General features: G+C 47.3%; 2 protein-coding genes across 5 annotated transcripts in view; one reads left to right on the plus strand and one right to left on the minus strand.

The window, feature by feature from the left end:
• Positions 1-567: 567 nt before the first annotated feature.
• RPS28 (ribosomal protein S28) lies at positions 568-5,137 on the plus strand. The gene is made up of 3 exons (XM_028713731.2): positions 568-725; positions 2,641-2,774; positions 5,033-5,137. The coding sequence occupies exons 1-2, from the start codon at positions 639-641 to the stop codon at positions 2,761-2,763; spliced, it is 210 nt and encodes a 69-aa protein (XP_028569564.1). The 5' UTR covers positions 568-638; the 3' UTR covers positions 2,764-2,774; positions 5,033-5,137.
• A 3,478-nt stretch (positions 5,138-8,615) lies between these two features.
• Positions 8,616-12,446, minus strand: part of KANK3 (KN motif and ankyrin repeat domains 3) — a 33,918-nt gene continuing 30,087 nt past the window's right edge. For all 4 annotated transcript variants that reach the window (XM_028713659.2, XM_077922062.1, XM_077922063.1 and 1 more), the window contains exons 10-11: positions 10,786-10,885; positions 8,616-10,203 (exon numbers count right to left, since the gene is read on the minus strand). In XM_028713659.2, coding sequence (XP_028569492.2) covers positions 10,175-10,203; positions 10,786-10,885 — 129 coding nt within the window. In that variant the 3' untranslated portion in view covers positions 8,616-10,174. The remainder of the gene's footprint in view (positions 10,204-10,785; positions 10,886-12,446) is intronic.

Consider the following 12,446-nt stretch of genomic DNA (forward strand, 5'->3'; position numbering starts at 1 on the left):
GAGTCCCTTGCGGCAGGAAGGTCGCGCAATGCACCCTGGGAGTGGTGAGGGAAACGCTGTGAGGAGAGGCCTGCTTTCTCTCTCTTTCTCCCTTCCTCTTTCTTTCCATTAAGTCTAAATGGAAGAATCCAAATCCGTCTAGAGAAAAATAAAGTTATAGGAAACAGGATACTGTACTTTTTTTTGTGAGAAGGGTGTAGCAAAGCATGCTGGGAAGAAGGACGTGAGGGACCGAGTGTGTATTTGTGGAAATAAATGAAACCTAATAGAGGATAATTTATTAATAAAGCTAAGAGGTGAACTCTAACCAAAGACAACGTGTGATTTATTTATTGATACATTGAGAAACGAGTAAATTTCACATTCAACAGAAACCTCTCAGCGCGGGGCATGCCGGGAAGCGCCGGTTGACCTGACGGAGCTCGCTGTGCATGCTGGGAAGCAGCTCCCACTTTGGACTACAACTCCCGCCATCCACGAGCGCTGAGAGCGCCGGCGGAGGCTGACGGGAGTTGAAGTCTTTACGTCACACACCCCTTCCCGGAGCTGGTAGGCGTGGCCTCTCCCCCCCTCCGAGGGTATATAAAGGCCCGTCCCGGGCCACGTGACCCTTTCCGCCTGCCGCCTTCGCCTCCGCCATGGACACGAGCCGCGTGCAGCCCATCAAGCTGGCCCGAGTCACCAAAGTGCTGGGCCGGACAGGCTCGCAGGGGCAGTGCACCCAGGTAAGCCCGGGAGAGGGGTGGGGGTGGACAAGGCCTCCCCCCATCCTGCTCCTCCACTTCCGGGGGGGGGGTTTGCACTCTGCACGCCCTCAGAGGCTAACCACCCCCTTCCTCCTTCTCTCGTCTCGGTGCCTGAGTCTGGGCCTCTTCAAGGCGAAGGAGGGGACTCGGCGACGCCACCAGAGGGTTGGACTCGGGGGGGGGATTTGCACTCTGCACGCCCTCAGAGGCTTATCACCCCCTTCCTCCTCCTCTCGTCTCGGTGCCTGGGTCTCTTCAAGATGAAGGAGGCACGCCACCAGAGGGTTGGGCTAGATGATCCTGGGGGGGGGGATTTGCACTCTGCACGCCCTCAGAGGCTAACCACCCCCTTCCTCCTCCTCTCGTCTCGGTGTCTGAGTCTGGGCTTCTTCAAAGTCAAGGAGGGGCCTCGGCGACACCACCAGAGGGTTGGACTAGATGATCCTCGGGGGGGGGGTTGCACTCTGCACGCCCTCAGAGGCTAACCACCCCCTTCTTCCTTCTCTCGTCTCGGTGTCTGAGTCTGGGCCTCTACAAGGTGAAGGAGGGGCCTCGGCGACGCCACCAGACACACAAACACACACACTAACTCGTCATGAAATTTCGTGGGTCAGGGCATCAGAAAAGTTTGGTGGTTCGAGCTCACTCAGGGGGTTGGACTAGATGATCCTCTGGGGGGATTTGCACTCTGCATGCCCTCAGAGGCTAACCACCCCCTTCTCGGGGGGATTTGCACTCTTCACGCCCTCAGAGGCTAACCACCCCCTTCCTCCTCCTTTCGGTGCCTGAGTCTGGGCTTCTTCCAGGCGAAGGAGGGGCCTCAGCGACGCCACCAGAGGGTTGCACTAGATGATCCTCGGGGGGGTGGCTTGCACTCTGCACTCCCTCAGAGGCTAACCACCCCCTTCCTCCTCCTCTCGTCTCGGTGCCTGAGTCTGGGCCTCTTCAAGGCGAAGGAGGAGCCTCGGCAACGCCATCAGAGGGTTGGACTAGATGATCCTCGGGGGGTCCCTTCCCACTCCACAACTCTTGGGGTAGAAGTATTTTGTAAAAGGGTTCCAGGAACGAAACCCTTGGAAGAGCCTTACTCCTTTCGCAAAGTTTAAATGCGGTTGCGCGGGGGGGGGGGGCGCAAACCTCAAAGCGCTCCCTTGTAAAGTGCAATCGAGAAAAAAGTTTGCAGCCCTACTCAAAATGCTAATAATAAAAATTTATTATTTTTACCCCGCCCATCTGGCTGGACGGCTCCCAACAGAATATTAAAAACGATGAAACATCAAACTTTAAAAACTTCCCTAAGCCGATTAAAGCCACCTTGAGTTTCCTAGAAGCATCTGGGTAGGTTTGTAAACCTCCCTGTGACTACTTGTTGTTGTTGTTGTTTATTAAATGTGTGTATACTGCCCTGAGATCTTCATCAGGGCAGTTCACAACATAAAATAAAAAAAATCATTTAAAAATGAACAAAAGCAAACCATAGCGCCCCCCTTCAAATGTGAGTCGTCGTTATGAAAATAGGTTGCCCTCACTTGCAGAATGGTTAGTGTGGTGCCCGCACATACTAAACAGCTCCTAACACCTTGATGCTTGGATGAAGTGCAGTGTATAAATTAAAATAAATAATGACGATTAAACAGTATAAAAATGCAATAAGCTTAGCAACACTAGGATCTTTTGCAGGTGACATTCACGGCAGGCAGGGCTGGGTAGCTCTCTAATGAGGACGATGTAGTCCTGCAATAGAAAGGAAAATGTATTCTGTGCATTCTCAGGGGAACCCTGCCATCAATATTTGAAGCCTTGCTTTCAAAACAGGTTCAGTTTTTGGTTGTCTTTTGCAACCCAGCTCCTCTGCTAATTTCATCCTGCTAATGCCTCCTTGTCTCCTTCGTAGGTCCGTGTGGAATTCATGGATGACACCAGCCGTTCGATTATCCGCAACGTGAAAGGCCCAGTCCGGGAAGGGGATGTCCTCACGCTGTTGGAGTCTGAACGCGAAGCCCGGCGGTTGCGCTGAGCTGTAGCCAAGTGAGTCTTCTTCTAATTACCCATCCCCTCTCGAGCAGTGCGCAGTTCAGCCTTGCTCAACCCTGACATCTTTCAGATTATCGTTTAATCTGTGTTTGAAAAAAGCAGTGCACGAAATACAATAAAAGCAACTGAAGGCAAGACTGGCGGGAGCGAAAGCAGAAGATACATGTAAAATCCACGGGGAGGACAGGAGGAGAATGTTGCATTGTGCAAGGAGAAATTAATAATAATTTATTATTTATACCCCGTCCATCTGGCTGGGTTTTCCCAGCCACTCTGAGTGGCTTTCAACAGAACATTAAAAACAGAATAAAACATCAAACATTCAAAACTTCCCTAAACAGGGCTGCCTTCAGATGTCTTCTAAAAGTCAGGTAGTTGTTTCTTCCCTTGACATCTGATGGGAGAGTGTTCCACAGGGCGGGCGCCACCACCTAGAAGGCCATCTGCCTGGTTCCCTGTAACCTCACTTCTCGCAGGGAGGGAACCGCCACAAGGCCCCCAGAGCTGGACCTCAGTGTTTGTGTTGATGTTTCTTTGACTACAACCCAGTGGTTGCATCCATCTGAGTTGCACTGGGATTAGAGCCACTGAAATTAAGGAGTCTCTGAAAAGGACTAACATTGGATAGAATCCACTACAACACTCATGGCAGAGACCTATTCACCCAGCTGGGAAAAGCCCTCGGGAACAAAAATGCCTTCAGTTCTCCAGAGAGTAGACACCTGCCATATCTCAACAGGAATGCTATTTCATGGAATGGGCCGCCAAATTAAAAGCCTTGCTCCGAGTTAACGTGGAGTGGGCCTCAGATCTTTGGAACTTGCAGGAAAAGGATGCTTTTTAAATCTCAACTCCCATACTCGGGTCCATTGAACCCATCACCAATTACGGGTGCAGGATTTTGGCAGGTCTCCCCTTTCTATCCACCTAGCCTTAAAGCCTTTTAAAGAATCCTCCTGGGGTATCCTCATGCCTGCAATTATCTGATCAGTATTTGGTGGTCCATAGGCATGCTGAAAGATTGAAAATGAGATGTTGGTTCTCTTCGCTTAGGATGAGTTTAAACGACCTAGCAACTGGCTTTGAATTATTGCAGTTTGCTAGAAAATATTCCCTGGGCGTAAGGAAAAACCTTTGCGTTCAAACTTGCTCAGAACCTCAGTTGCCCCCCAAATGGAAAACCTTGCAGCATATGCAACTTTTGCTTTGGAGTAAAAATAATAACTCGTAAATTGAGTCTTGTCAAAGGCTTGGAGGACCCAATGCTGTTTGGTGGAATTTTCTCTTATCTGCAACCAATACAGACACACAGGACTACGTCTCCACAATACAGAGTGAAAATTGGTTTTCCTAATGGTTTTGAAGGAATTCAGCAACATAATAATATCATTGGAAGATCACGGGGTGGTTCACAACATAAAAATACAAAATAGGAACACAAAATAAAACAAAAACAAACCAATAACACTCCTCCCCCCCCCAGCACATTTAAAAGGCCATAGAAGGTTCCTATTCTATTGGATGTACAGTGGTACCTCGCAAGACGAATGCCTCGCAAGACAAAAAACTCGCTAGACGAAAGGGTTTTTTTTGTTTTTTGAGCTGCTTCGCAAGACGATTTTCCCTATGGGCTTGCTTCGCAAGACGGAAACATCTTGCAAGTTTGTTTCCTTTTTCTTAACACCGTTAATACAGTTGCGACTTGACTTCGAGGAGCAACTCATAGAACGCGGTGTGGTAGCCTTTTCTGAGGTTTTTAAAGACTTTGGTGATTTTTGAAGCTTTTCCAAAACTTTCCCGACACCGTGCTTCGCAAGATGAAAAAAATCGCAAGGCGACAAAACTCGCGGAACGAATTAATTTCGTCTTGCGAGGCACCACTGTACTGCGCTGCTATTGTAATTCATTATTTTTATTACATTGTTTTGTTTGGCTTTACTTATATTTTATTGTCGATAAATTATTTTATTTTGCAACACACACACAACACTAAAGGGGGGGGGGTTAAACAGAAAGTACAAAAACAAATACGAAACAAGTAATGGACTTATAACCACCTTTCAGAAGAAGGAAAAAATGACTGATTTGACTCCTGTTCACCCCAGCCACCAGTCGGGGGAGTCCAGCCCCACTTGCAGGTCCAGTTTGTGCAGTGCTGATCATTCCCCTAAACTTTCTGGCGCTCTGAATTTCAGCTGCCTATCGATAGGGTTGAGGCATGCAACTAAATCCCGGTTTGTTTTGTTTTCTAGGTTGGGTCAAAACTCCCATGCGATGTGTTTGTACAAGCCTGGTTGAAGAGTGATGAGCTACCCTCGGTCCTTCCAATAAACTTCCTTTGCCCTCCACCACTTAAACTTGTGTGCAGCGTTTCTAAATTACCATAGCAAAATATTTCGTAATGGTCAAAATAGTTATATGGCGTTATGGTACATACGCAGCCCTTTCTCCCTGCCTGCCCCATTTAAGCCCAATCCCTATTCGTTACTGCAGTTATATCTGAGGGGCAGGTGGGGCTTGTCCACTGGGAAGGTAGCCCATCTAGGAGAAGGAAAACACTGATCCTAAATCTGGCTTGTGGGATATTTTTTTCGGGAGAAGAAAAGGCAGTGCACCCTATACTGGAGACGAGTGAGTCTCTCAGATGGTTGGGTGGCGCCTTCTGGCAACTCCTGCATCGAAGCCAGCGCCAAACGTCTTGCTCTGCTTTCCTCTGGACTGTATCAGCATGGACACGAGGGGGGTCTTGTTGTCTCGGGACCTCCAGACACGCTGCCCGGGCTTGTGCCGGGGGGGGGGTGTCACATTGGTGGTGCTCATACAGTGGTTTCACCCCCAGAGGCACACTCCCATTATCTCAAGGCGGCGTAGGAGCCTGCAAGCTTTCTTCAGCCCTCCCCATTTTCTTTGCACACACCGTCCCCACTCTTAGGTCACCTCCACGCCGTACATTTAAAGCATGCGGCTTCACACAGAGAACTCTGAGAACTAGCGCCGCCTCTTTGCAGAGCTACAATTCCCAGCACCCTTAAAACACCACAGTTCCCAAAGTTTCTTGTGGGATGGATCAAATCCATGCTTCCAGGTGCCATAAAGCTGCAGGATCGTGCACACCCCGGAAATGATCTCTTTCAGCTTCTGCCTTCTGGAAGAAGGTACAGGGTTATAAAGACTAGGACTAGCCGCCTGAGAAACAAGTTTCTATCCAAATGCGATTTTGGTTTTAAAAACAGTGTAAGGAGTTCTGATTTTTCAATATAGTTTTGCAAGTATCCTTTAAACACCTTCCAGTCCTTGTCTAAAGGATACTTGCAAAACTATATTGAATCAGAACTCCTTTTAGAATAAACAAGTTCTGTTATAAATACTGAAATGCTAAATAAGATGGATAACAATGTGTAACAGAAAAAGAAGCAGAAAAATGGTTTAATGGTGTGAAAGAAAGTAATAGAAGTGGAAAGAAATTGCAACTGAGTAGATTTGAAGTTTAGCACAAGGGTGGGGTGAGGGGTAAGGGATGGTGGTGGAAAAAAGAAGTATCTGGGATTGAGCGTGGGTATTAATGCTGAATTATTTTAATAACAAATATATTTTTAAAAAAAATTAAACAGTGTAAGGAGTCTCTATAGGAGTATAATGTATTTAAAAATGGGGTATCAAGAGTTTTTAGGGGCTAACCAGGTTGGGATAGCTGGGTTAGCAGGCTTGTTGGTTTTTGAATGTCTCATGTAGATTAGATTACAGTGGTGCCTCGCAAGACGAAATTAATTCGTTCCGCGAGTTTTTTCGTCTTGCGATTTTTTCGTCTTGCGAAGCACGGTGTCGGAAAAGTTTTGGAAAAGCTTCAAAAATCACCAAAGTCTTCAAAAACCTCAGAAAAGGCTACCACACCGCGTGCTACGAGTTGCTCCTCGAAGTCAAGTCGCAACTGTATTAACGGTGTTAAGAAAAAGGAAACAAACTTGCAAGACGTTTTCATCTTGAGAAGCAAGCCCATAGGGAAAATCGTCTTGCGAAGCAACTCAAAAAACCAAAAACCCTTTCGTCTAGCGGGTTTTTTGTCTTGCGAGGCATTCGTCTTGCGAGGTACCACTGTATGGTGTGGGTGTGCCTGTATCCTCTGATTTATTCATGTATCTTTGCTGGTTAGTGCAACAGCTTGAATCCTCTTCCTAGCGCCAGATGTATTATTTGAAGGTCCCAGTCAGGACTGGGGCAGACCTGTGTCTGAAGCCCTGCCCAGCTATTCCCAATTGGTGTCTACACACGGAGGCATGGCTGCACCTCTCCAGGCCCGTCTTATCTTTCCAAGGTCATGCTCCATTCCTAACCGCTTTTGCCTGTCTAGAATGTGCCACTGGAAACCTCTGCCCACCAAGGGACTTGTGGCCTCTGGAAGGTTGCCCACGAGGAAATGCAGTCCTCGGGATCAACAAGTTTCTCTGCCTCGTGCAGATGACATGGATATAGATTGGACACTGGCCTGACTCTGTGCAGACACCACACATCTGAAGCCCATGTCTCCCCACCCACCCACCCAATAGCAATAATATTGGGAACTGTAGTTCCTATACAGCATCTTAAAAAGCAGAGACGTCACCTTGCCAACAAAGGTCCGTATAGTAAAACCTATGGTTTTCCCAGTAGTGATGTATGGAATTGAGAGCTGGACCATAAAGAAGGCTGATCGCCAAAGAATGGATGCTTTTGAATTCTGGTGCTGGAGGAGACTCTTGAGAGTCCCAGGGACTGCAAGAAGACCAAACCTCTCCACTCTGAAGGAAATCAGCCCTGAGTGCTCCCTGGAAGGACAGATCCTGAAGCTGAGGCTCCAAGACTTTGGCCACCTCAGGAGAAGAGAAGACTCCCTGGAAAAGACCCTCATGTTGGGAAAGATGGAGGGCACAAGGAGAAGGGGACGACGGAGGACGAGATGGTGGGACATTGTTCTTGAAGCTACCAGCATGAGTCTGACCAAACTGCGGGAGGCAGTGGAAGACAGGAGTGCCTGGCGTGCTCTGGTCCAGAGGGTCACGAAGAGGCGGACACGACTAAACAACAACAAGAAGTTCCTATAATTCCCAGCCCTACAGTTCACAGGAGTCTTTGGTAGAAGTCATCTGCATTAAATAGATTGGGTGCGTGCACAGATTCTCTGTACAACAGTTTTAGTGTGTGTTCTTAGACTGATGTCAAAGCATCGGGGCCTGGGAAGATTTTCCCAAGTTGCTCTGTTACTCAAATGCTGTAAAGTTCTGTTACTGATCTATTTTACTTCCCCAGCGGGGAATGGGGTGGGGTGGGGTGGGGACTGCATCTCAGCTGCTTAGCTAGGAACTTCGTGGAGAGAGGCTGTGCATTTTTCGTATAAGGTCAGGTGCATATTTGAAACCGGCATTGCGGCATGTAAGGTGGGCAGTGGTGTTTCTGGGTTGAACGGCTGTAGCTCAGAGGTAAGAGCATCTGTTTTGCATGCAGAAGGCTTCAGGGTCCATCCCTGGCATCTCAGAGAGTTGGAAGGGGTCCCTGAGGGTCATCCAGCCCAACCCCCTGCAATGAAGGAATCTCAACTAGATCATACATGACTCTCCAACCTAAACACACCCAGTTCCCTCAATTGTTTCCCATAAAGCTTGGTTTCCAGACCCTTTGTAATGTTGATGGAGAAACAACTGGGGAGGCTATTTGGTGCAAATCCCAGGGTGAAAAGCTTTAATAAAGACTTTATTAACAGTAAAAGGGGCTTAACTATTCCTGCACCATGCCGTCAAAATTCTACAACTTTCCCTTCCTTTTTTTTTTAACCCTGCCTGCTGGAATGGCAAAGGACAAGTGTTGTGGGTTAGTGGCTCTTTATTCTGGTGAATAACATTGGAAGACATTATTTTTAAAAGGAGCTTTGCATATGAAACGGTGCGCTGGATCTTTTGGAGTGGCTTTTTAAAAAGGAAAAACCAGGAGTCTGGAGCATAAAAAGATTAGATCCATCACTTCTGATTCGGAGAACCCCCGTCCTTCACAGAGAAAACACGTCTGTTGCTAAAAGCAGGAAGGTATGATGGATAAGAAAAGTGCCTTTGGGCAAAGGATGTTTCGACCGCTCTAAAAATCTGTTGCTTTTGAGAAACAGGCAAGAAGGGTTCTTAAGCTAGCTTGCCCTTCGAAAACTGGGAGCTCTTCCAATATTTTGCTCTACAACTCCCATAATCATGGGCCGGGCTGATGGAGTCGGAACCATGGCAAGAGGACACCAGGTTGGGAAATTGAAGTTGAATCATCTATATATTTTGGAAAGTAGGTTGTCGGTCCTCTTTAGGGTTCCCTGCCTCTTGAGAAACTGTCACCAGCCTTGGCATGACAGATCCTGAGGTGTGAGCAGCAGCCGTCGAATGTTTGAATGCCGGGTGCCATTTTGATTCTAGGTGGCAAACTGAAATCTGACTTCAGTGCCACTTCAGCTGTTTCTCCTTTGTTTTTGCATAGCTTTGGCTGCCTCATGAGCTGCGGACAGCAGCCTTTGTCGACATTCAGACACCAGACACCATTTTAAACCAAGGTGGCGGAACAAAACGTGGCTTTGGCGTAACAGGTTCAAACTCACAAATTACACTGAAAAACACAATATTCTGGGGGTTCTTCACATTCCCGGGCAATGCCAGGTCCCGTATATATCAATTATTTTGCAGGAAGTGGCATATAAACCCCCTTCCTCATAGAAAACGGGCAACAACAAAAAGTATGGATCGAACTGCCCCCCCCTCCAGTCTAAAGTAATGCTGAAACAGGTTGACCTTCTTTTTCTTCTTTGGCGATCACTCGTAGCCAAGCAAGATTGTCTTCCATGAACACGGTCTTAACAGTGAGTCCGTAAGTGACTGTGGAGGCCAATTCTGGATTCACATGTCCTTCGACAGTGGGGCCACTGGTTTCCGGGTGGGAGTTGATCACGGTGTGGATTTGCCAAGCCTGCCTTCCTCTTAGCACATTTCTCCCTTGCATCCTGAGTTCGAGTGTCTTCAAAGCCCAGGACACCTTTGGTAAAGGCTGTTCTCCAACTGGAGCGCTCGCAGGCCAGTGTGTCCCAGTTGTCAGTATTTATACTACATTTTTAAAGATTTGCCTTGAGACAGTCTTTAAACCTCTTTTACTGACCATCAGCATTACGCTTTCCATTTTTAAGTTCGGGAGGACTAGGTCCCCACCCAGGGAAGTACTGGCATATTCCTCCTAGCAGTCATAGCGTTGTACAGCTGTGGATTCTTAACTCCTGTGGCCCCTTCCATGTGGGAAACAAAGGCTGGACAGCCCCAAAGCAAGGCTGTTTTAAAAAAGTGATGGGAAGGGCAGTGTTTGTTTGGTATTTTGGGTCAGTGAATTACGCCAAAGGTAGCATGTCACTGCTGGGAATGTTCCGGTCCCTGTCCTGTAGAAATATAATCAAATCAAATCAATCTGTATGCAGAAAAAAAGAAAAGGGGAAAAACGCACAGCAGTTACTGAAACAATAATTAAAGGTAAAGGGACCCCTGACCATTAGATCTAGTCGTGACCGACTCTGGGGTTGCGGCACTCATCTCGCTGTATTGGCCGAGGGAGCCGGCGTACAGCTTCCGGGTCACGTGGCCAGCATGACTAAGCTGCTTCTAGCGAACCAGAGCAGCGCACGGAAACGCCGTTTACCTTCCCACCGGAGCGGTACCTATTTATCTACTTGCACTTTGACATGCTTTTGAACTGCTAGGTTGGCAGGAGCAGGGACCGAGCAACGGGAGCTCACCCCGTCACGGGGATTCGAACCGCCAACCTTCTGTGGTCCTAGGCTCTGTGGTTTAACCCACAGCGCCACCCGTGTCCCTTGAAACAATAATTATTACTTACTAATTTGCTTACTTACATGCCACCCATCTGACTGGGTTGCAGTCAAAATCACAAACTTTTAATTGTAAAACAGAAAATTTAATAAAATTATGAAGTTGGGGTGGGGGAGAGAACAGGGCTGACTCACCAGGTAAGCAGGCTGCTGACTGAGCGAGACGGGTAGATATCAACGCCGCTATGTCACGATGACCAGCCTCTAGAGCGATGGAAACAGCATCGTTGCCTTCCTACAGATGGGCGGGGAGGCACAACACACATAAAATAAGGGCTGGGAGATGCCCTGTTTAGCTACACAGAAACAGAGAACCACCTACAAGGCGAAATGTGGCAGGTCTACACTCCCCACAACTGCCACTTGAGATGGCCGCCTCAGAGATAGGAAGCAGCAGAACCTCATTGCTTCAGGTTTAGGGGTTGCTTGTCTCCACCAGGAATCCCCAGCCCCTGAACTGGGCTAGCTGGTCATGATGGGAACCACTCTTTAAGAAACGGGTGCCTGAGTTTTCCTCTTCCCTCCTTGTCCCTTTCCCCTTGCGTGCTCTGTGTGGGGTTTTTTCTGAGGCATCATTTTTTTGTTGTTGCACATAAGCCTCTTTGGGCAGCATTTTGGGAGGCACAAAACGAAGAATTTATTTACAACAGCGGCAAGAGTCTTGTTAGCACAAGGACGGAAGAATGAGGAAGCCCCAGCGAAAGAACAATGGCAAGAAAAACCGATGAGTTATGCGGAGTTGGCAAAGTTGACATATAAATTACGTGAGAAGGGCAATCTATCTTAAAAAAAAACAACAAAATGATTTGGACTCCTTGGCAGGTTTTGAATAAACATCCACAAATATTAGTAGAATATATGACAGATAAGGCACTGATATGTACAATTTTTAACATGCAGAGAATAATACGGGCAAACAAATCAGAGAAGGGAGCTGAGGGAAGTCCTTAGGGGGTGGGAGAGGGGGGGGTGTAATTGGTTATTTTGACTGATAATTTATTTTGTTAAAATGGTTTAATAAAAAATATATTTTTTAAAAAAAAGAGCCAAAGAGGTAAAGTGAATACCAATGATGTGATTGCATATTATTAAATGGAAAACTAATAAAAATTATTTTTAAAAAAATATATATTGAAAGGGACAATGAGGACCAGGGGCTTGAAGCAGGGGGAACCCAAAGCTCCCTGTGCAGAGCAACCCAGCTGCTTACTGAAATATACTGGGAGTCGAGAGTGGATTTCATGCTCTTTATTCAACTCAGTAGTGAGGAGGAATGGAAGTTCCCCCAGAATGTCTGCTTTATATACGTTATTTACAGAATGGGCCCCACGTGATTGGCTAATTCCGGGATTCTCCTGTAGGCCAATCAGGTTGCGGATTCACTTCCACCTGGAGCTGGATTGGGTGGCTCCTGTGGACCAATCGGACTGCAGCATTCTGGATCCTATTGTTCTAGGACCAATCAGACTGCTGCATTCTGGACCTTATTGTTCTAGGGCCAATCAGGCTGCTGCATTCTGGGTCCTATTCTTCTAGGACCAATCAGGCTGCTGCATTCTGGGTCCTAGCTGGAATTAAGATTGCTGGAAGAAATATCAACAACCTCAGATATGCAGATGACACAACCTTGATGGCAGAAAGTGAGGAGGAATTAAAGAACCTTTTAATGAGGGTGAAAGAGGAGAGCACAAAATATGGTCTGAAGCGCAACATTAAAAAAACGAAGATCATGGCCACTGGTCCCATCACCTCCTGGCAAATAGAAGGGGAAGAAATGGAGGCAGTGAGAGATTTTA

Source organism: Podarcis muralis, chromosome 18, assembly GCF_964188315.1.
Source record: "Podarcis muralis chromosome 18, rPodMur119.hap1.1, whole genome shotgun sequence".
In the NCBI taxonomy this organism is placed as follows: domain Eukaryota; kingdom Metazoa; phylum Chordata; class Lepidosauria; order Squamata; family Lacertidae; genus Podarcis; species Podarcis muralis.